General features: G+C 44.5%; 1 protein-coding gene across 1 annotated transcript; it reads left to right on the forward strand.

The window, feature by feature from the left end:
- The first annotated feature begins 266 nt into the window (after window positions 1–266).
- On the forward strand, window positions 267–4,741 carry rhoh (ras homolog family member H). Its single transcript, XM_083693026.1, has 2 exons — window positions 267–542; window positions 2,732–4,741. Exon 2 carries the CDS (start codon window positions 3,168–3,170, stop codon window positions 3,756–3,758), a length of 591 nt encoding a protein of 196 aa, XP_083549152.1. The 5' UTR covers window positions 267–542; window positions 2,732–3,167; the 3' UTR covers window positions 3,759–4,741.
- Window positions 4,742–7,500: the final 2,759 nt, after the last annotated feature.

The following is a 7,500-nucleotide window of genomic DNA, read 5'->3' on the forward strand; positions in this document are numbered from 1 at the left end:
AGAACGGCAATTAAAGGGTGCCGGACCAACGGCATGTCTATTGTTGTTGTGAAATACCTATTCATGCGCAACGCGGCTATACCCGTGGCCGCGTAAACATACTTTGCCTATCCAACTGTGCGGATCGAAACGCACCACGCTCAAATACAGCTGTGACAGACTTGGTTCAAACACAGAAATATCTTCCACACCTCCACAAACGGATGCTGGTAGAGACGCGAGAGAAACGCATTCAGATTCTTCTTCACTTCCCCCTTTCTCTCTCTCGCTGTGGAGTTGCAATTAAGCCGTGTCGCCCAATTGGTGCCAAAACAGATGGGTCTAATGATAGTTCTATTCATGTGATTACGCCGTGGATGGTCATTTGGTTTCCCTTTACGTGAAGTAGTCGTCTTTATATCTAGTGGTTTTAGTTTCACGAAATACCGTTTGTTTACCGAGGCGCTCCATCCGTCCCCGACGCTGTGAGCCTCGCAGCGCAGCATCCGCTCCTTGACAATATAACGAGATAAGGCTGAGTTTGGTGTGGCTGAAAAAAAGAGGTAAGTTTAACAGTTTTTTTTTTTTATTGTTGTCACAAGCTACATTGTTTCATTTGGATAAAATATAGATTTTGACTTTAAAGTCATAGTAGAGATGAAATATTAATTTCCATATAGCTTACTTCAGAGGATCAAGGTTATTCTTATCCAATTAAATAATGCTTTAGCGTAGTGCATATTATTACAACAACAACAACAACACAAAATACAGCATGAAAGGCCAGACAATGATTCCCTACTGTATCAAAGGCCTAATTGAATACTCTCCAAAATACTTTTGATGAAAAGTGCAACAAAATGGCGTGGTGTGGGGAGCAGGGCTTTTCAACTCCACAATCATGCATCTTAGTCTAGATTTTGTACATCCATAATGATAGTAGATATTCTCCGCATATCAAGTAATTTCTATGTAAAAATGTTTTGTTATTGTCAACATTACTAGTGCTGGGTCTATCTATGAGTTCTATTCAACATTTCAAAGTAACCGTTCTTCAATTTGACAGTAAAAAGTTCTGTTCTTCTCTGTAGCTCCTTGAGAAGGTCACGGTCCTATAGGTAGGTCCGCTCTACTGACATCACAATAGGACCTTATCATATGCTAAGAGCAGAACTAGTCCAAGAAAGAAATCCAAAACAATATCCTATGTACCGTCATATTCTGAACAGTGTTTTGCCAATAGTGGGTCATCTTGTCAACTAGTGGTGGCTCCTTCCAGGTCATGGTTTAACCCTGGGCCTTTGCTAGAACTGTTCGGGCCTTTTCACACACGACACGGCCGACCCAAACTGTACTGTGCCGGCTTGGATATTCTCCCCATCACATTGTCCTTTTCCAGCACTGTTTCAGCAACTGTGGTGGACAGAGTACGAAACCAGGCCAGCCTAGTACAGCTCAGCTCGGTTCGGCTCTGGAGTGTGAAAATAAGGGAATAGTTTCATCTAGTTGCTGGATCACAAGAAAGTCCCCCAAAGCTTTAGGTGGATCACGGTGTATGAAGGGGTCGGGAACCACCGTCTAGTCTAGTAGGACAGGACTTTTCACAACTCTCTACCACCCTGCCAGATGCACCGCTTTGATGGAGATGCAGGGAGAGAACAAAACAGGAGGGCAGTTTCCCAAAAGGTTCAGAGCTTAAGCAGTACTTAATTTCTCCCTATAACCCAGCCGCAAAGCCTCAAGAGAGTTACAATTGTAAAAAACGAATATTTTAGTGTCAACCCTGTGCGTGAAAGAACCAAATGGGCAAAATGAAGGACTTTGCTGGTCTAGGAGAGTAGTTGGCCAGCATTTTTTAAAGATATTTAGTACTACTTCAGCTACGATGCTTTCGGGAAACTGACCCTAGATTGACTAAAACTCCCTGGTTTTAAACGATCAATTAATAACACAATAATATCCACACTGATATCGTTCCTCATTTTCGTTCCTCATTTTTTCACACCCAAAAGTCAGTCGGACTGTTCTAGAATGCACACGTGTTCTACATTCTATAGTTTTTCTAACAACGTTCCTGCAAAGACATCAGGGAGAATATTCTGTCAAGAATACAGCACTTAAAATGTGTTTGAGGTTAAGTCTCAAACAGCACCCTGTTCCCCATAGAGTGTACTGTTTTTGACCAGAGCTGCCCAAAGGGCGCTGTGCTGTGGCTTGAGATTGTCACTATTTTGGACTGTTCTCTCGTCTCTCAATGAGAAGAAGAGGCTAAGCATGTTACACCCTCTGTGTCCCTCTCTGACTGACCTCTCTCTGTCTCTGTCTCTCTCTCTCTCTCTGTCTCTGTCTCTCTCTCTCTCTCTGTCTCTCTCTCTCTCTCTGTCTCTCTCTCTCTGTCTCTGTCTCTCTCTCTCTCTCTCTCTCTCTCTCTGTCTCTCTCTCTCTCTGTCTCTGTCTCTCTCTGTCTCTCTCTCTCTCTCTCTCTCTCTCTCTCTCTCTCTCTCTCTCTCTCTCTCTCTCTCTGTCTCTCTCAATTCAATTCAATTCAATAGGCTTTATTGCCATGGAAAAAATGTTTTTACATTGCCAAAGCAACAGATATCAAACAATCAGAAAGTAATGACAAATGGTAATGATGATGGGAATAAATATGTTCATTGTAGTAATTGTAAAAAGTCAATTGAAAAAAGTCACAATACTGAAAAAAGAAGAAGTTATAATACAGAACTCTCTCTCTCGTTCTCCCCCACAGCCCCTCCCTCTCCTACGCTCAGCCCTGATTGGATGCTAACGACCGCCCGTGAAGCCAGGTCAGGTCATATCTCCCCTGAACCCCAGATGGAAGTGAAGCGAGCGGAGAGGAACTGAGAGTGTGTGAAACCCCAAAGAGATCAACAAGCTCCAGCTTCCCTATTTCACTGTAGCACCCAGTCCAGTCTGTCCATAGACACTGCTGTGAGAATTTAATGTAGCCTTTTAAAACCCACAACAACAACCACCGGCCAGCTCACAAACCCGTGATCGCACAGGACTACAACTCCCACACAGCATCACACAACCACTTGCAGAATGACCACTATGGACCGCCTCACAGCCCCCTGACCGACCTCGGAGCGCCACGGAGCAGGACTACAACTCTGTACGAACAAAAAGAACTCCAACCTCCATACATAACCCAACCCCCCACCATGAACGGTCACGTGACGGAGATGTCGGTGAAATGTGTGCTGGTCGGGGACAGCGCCGTGGGGAAGACCTCCCTGCTGGTGCGCTTCACCTCCGAGACGTTCCCCGACAGCTACCGGCCCACGGTGTACGACAACACGGGGGTGGAGGTCTTCATGGACGGGGTCCAGATCAGCCTGGGCCTCTGGGACACGGCGGGCAACGACACCTTCAAGCAGATCCGCCCCATGTCCTACCAGCAGGCCGACGTGGTCCTCATCTGCTACTCCGTGGCCAACCCCACGTCCCTGGCCAGCGTCCGGCACAAGTGGATGGCAGAGGTCCGGGAGAACTTGCCCAAAGTGCCGGTGCTGCTGGTGGCCACCCAGACAGACCAGCGGGAGATGGGGCCCCACCGGGCCAGCTGCGCCACGTCGGAACAGGGGAAGCGGCTGGCGCAGGACGTCCGGGCCAAGGGGTACCTGGAGTGCTCGTCGCTGAGCAACCGCGGGGTGCAGCAGGTGTTTGAGAATGCCGTGCGGACGGCCGTCAACCAGGCCAAGAAGAGGACGCGCCGCAGGATGTTCGATATCAACCAGTGCAGGGTGTTTTGACCTTTGACCTTTGTTTGCGCACCTGGTCGGTTGGTTGGTTTGATTCACAAGGAGTGTTGTGGAGTTGATGGACTAAAGCTGCGGTTCCCAAACTATTTTTTCTTTTTTTTTCTTGCCGTGCCGTGAACTACCTACTTCAAACTACGGGATTTGATCAAGATCCACAGGGACAAGACTACAAAACAAACACACATCACTGTTGGCAGCCACAGCGTCGGTAGGAATAAGCTGTGGCCCTCTCCTTCGAGGATCTACTGCTTGGAAAACCTGAAAACCTTCAACTGACTGGGAGCCTGACTGAGCCATGATAGGACTTTTCATGATCGAGGACTGCGTCAAGATACGCAAGTGGATGCAAATGGCTTTTTAAACAGGAGAGAGAGAGAGAGAGAGAGAAAAAGAGAGAGAGGGTTTTTTTGTGTTATTTGTATTTTTGTGTCATATTTTTTGAGGGAAGAACTGATGTTTGTTACTTGTGAGTGATGGTGAACAGTTAATGATCATTTTAGTGTCATCTCGCTCTCCACCCCTCTCTCTCTCTTGCCCCCCTCCCTCTCTCTCTCTCTTTCCCTTTTATTTGTTAAGGAATTTAGATCTGTAATTCCGACCAACTCCTATATTTATGAAGAAATATCAGTCTAGAATTGCTAATAATTGCTTTCTTCTCTTCTTACATTTCTGTTTTGATGGACATTTAAAACACAAGCCTTAAAAAATAATTCAGGTCAGAACTTGCTGTTAAAGTGAGTTTCTATACCAGTCATAGTTGTAATTGTTATGTACTGCATATTACTCTACTAAATGTAAAATCTCAAAAAATTTCTGATACACCTTTCTTTTAAATAAAATTAGAATCAAAATGTATTTATTTGAATTAGACCTTCATCGTTGTCCGTGCTCCTTTCTGTTCACGTTAGTCGGTTCGAGGTTCGTGTTTTGGGGTGACACTGACAGAAAAGGACGTGAGAGAGCGCAATCGAAGCCCCGAGCCAAACTACACAAATAAAGATGGAGAAAAATGATTACATTCCTTCATTTTTAAAAAGAACCAATTTCCTTATATATGAAGAATACGCTTTTAATACTCTATTGAAACACGTGATATCTATCTCAGCCTTTTACATGTCACCTGCTGTATGTCTCACAGATGAAGCAGACCCCCTGTGAACTATTCTTGAGGAATGATCTTCTGTATAATGTCTTCAGTGTTGGGGAGTAGCTCCACTACATGGAGCTCAACTATTAGTTTATCTACATTTGGCTGTAGTTTGGTGGTAGTTAAACTAAATTCAAATCTTACTAGTGTTTTCAGTTTATTTGTTTTTAACTACTTTTGGCATGTAGCAGTGTAGTGAGCTCCTGTCACTACTCACTACATTTTCCCCCCAAAACCCCCAAAAATTAAATAGGAATTTAACTATTATTCCAGCCCTCAAATTTTAAATAGTCCAGACTATTTATTCTCTCACTGCTTTCCATCTCCACACTTTGCTCCACCTCACCTGTTCTTTCTCAGTGATTTCCAAGTGTTTGAATTGTTTCAGTTCATCTTTCAGTAACTGACTGTCGTGTGTTGGACGAAGTAGTTTTGATGAAGTGAACTACCTTTTCAAAGTAGCTTTAGTTTGACAAACTATATTTCTCTCAAGGGTAGCTTTAGTGTAGTTCAACTGCTTCCCTAGTATAGTAATTGGTAAAATATAGTTAAATACATTTTTCAGAGTAGCTTCCCCAACACTGGGAATGAATGACCTCCTGCCTGGATTATCTTGAGTATGTCTCCATCTCATTCGGTTGAAAGCAACACTGCAGTCCGTAGAGTTGTTGAATGGTGATTACAGAGAGTTTGGCTGAGAGGTTTGCTCATAGTTCTTTAAGACAGATACTTTAGTGTTAACACACAGTCACACATACACAGGCACACACAGGCACACACACACACACACACACACACACACACACACACACACACACACACACAGGATGAGGGGTAGAGGCTGCTTACTTTTGTGGTTTTGTTTCAGATCTTAGATGACAATAGTTCATGACAGTTAAATACACAGATGATATATTTTCTGTCGCACTAGTTCAGTGATACAGAATAGACACACACACACACACACACACACACACACACACACATATACATTACTGTATGTTGTGTGTGTTTATTCTGTAGCACTTATTTAGCCTCCATTCCATGTATGGCAGCGGCCTCTACAAGGAGGTGTGTGTGCGTGTGCGTGTCCGTGTGCGTGTGTGTGTGTCCGTCCGTCACCCCGTCCGTCACTCCGTCCATCACTCCGTCCGTCCTTTCTAAGAGCAGACAGACTTCCCCGCTTACAAAAAATGATCGTTTTGGCTTACCTGATCCCCTCAGCTAGTAACGTGCAATATACTTTTTGTGTGTGTGTGCGTGTGTGTGTGTATGTGTGCGTGTGTGTGTGTGTGTATGTGTGTGTATGTGTGTGTATGTGTGCGTGTGCGTGTGCGTGTGCGTGTGTGTGTGTGAGTGATATCTGAGTCCCTGTGGAGCTGCAAATAAAGTATTTGGGGTGATGGTAAATACTTTTGCATAGAGACAGCTAAACTACCAGGGCCATGCTACAGAATTACCCCCCCATCCCTCTCTCTCTCTCTCTCTCTCCCTTTTAGTAGAAGCTTTGACTGATAAAGAATCTGAACACGACATGCTAAAAATCTCCAAACCACACACACACACACACCCCTCTGGCCCAGACCTAGTGTTGACTTACAGACAGGATCAGCTTCTGGGTCAGGCTTGGTAACCATGACAATGGTGGTCAAGACCACACACACACACACACACACACACACACACATACGTCTGTCAGTAAAGGCTGGAGCTTGTTCAGGAGATTTGACAATTCTATAACATTCAGGAAATATAGCATGCAGAACAGACAGTGTTCTTTGTCACAGAGAATATGGTGGTAATGTGGAACGTCACTGGAGACACCCAAACAAGCGCTCACTGCTGTAACACTGACATGATGTTTGGCTGTCAAACTTGATCGCACCGTAATACGTTTAACTTGTGTTCATTATTTCACTTTCAGCACCATCTGAGAAACGTAGACAGTGTCAAAAACTGCACAGGTCAGAAGATTTCTTCTATTTATTCACACATTCTTTCAGCTATATGAGCAATTGGTCACGTTAGCGACGTTTCTGAACTAACACATTGAATATCTTTATCACACTAAAGAAACTGCTAAAATAGCTTTATTTACTCGGCTCCTATGGAGCTTCCAATACAAACTTGCTATGCTTGTCCTCAGACAGCTTTAAATTCTTTGATTGTGATGCAATCACTTTTCTCTCTCTCTGTCTCTCTCTCTCTGTCTCTCTCTATCTCTCTGTCTATCTCTGTCTCTTTCTATCTCCATCTTTCACATACTGTACACACACACACACACACACACACACACACACACACACAGACTTTTGGTGCAACACACACACACACACACACACACACACACACACACAGAGCCTCTGTTTCTTTCTCTCTCAGACACCTCCAGTCCCTATACAGTCTCTCCCGCGCTTTTGCATATGGTAATAATCCCTCCTTCTTTCTCCTTTCTCCTCATTCAGTCTCTCCCCTACCTCTCTTTCTCCCAAAACACACACATACCCCCCATCCCATCTCTCTCTCTCTCTCTCTCTCTCTCTCTCTCTCTCTCTCTGTCTCTCTGCCCCCCATTTCTGTAACACT

Source organism: Argentina silus, assembly GCF_951799395.1.
Source record: "Argentina silus genome assembly, chromosome: 21".
Lineage (NCBI taxonomy): Eukaryota > Metazoa > Chordata > Actinopteri > Argentiniformes > Argentinidae > Argentina > Argentina silus.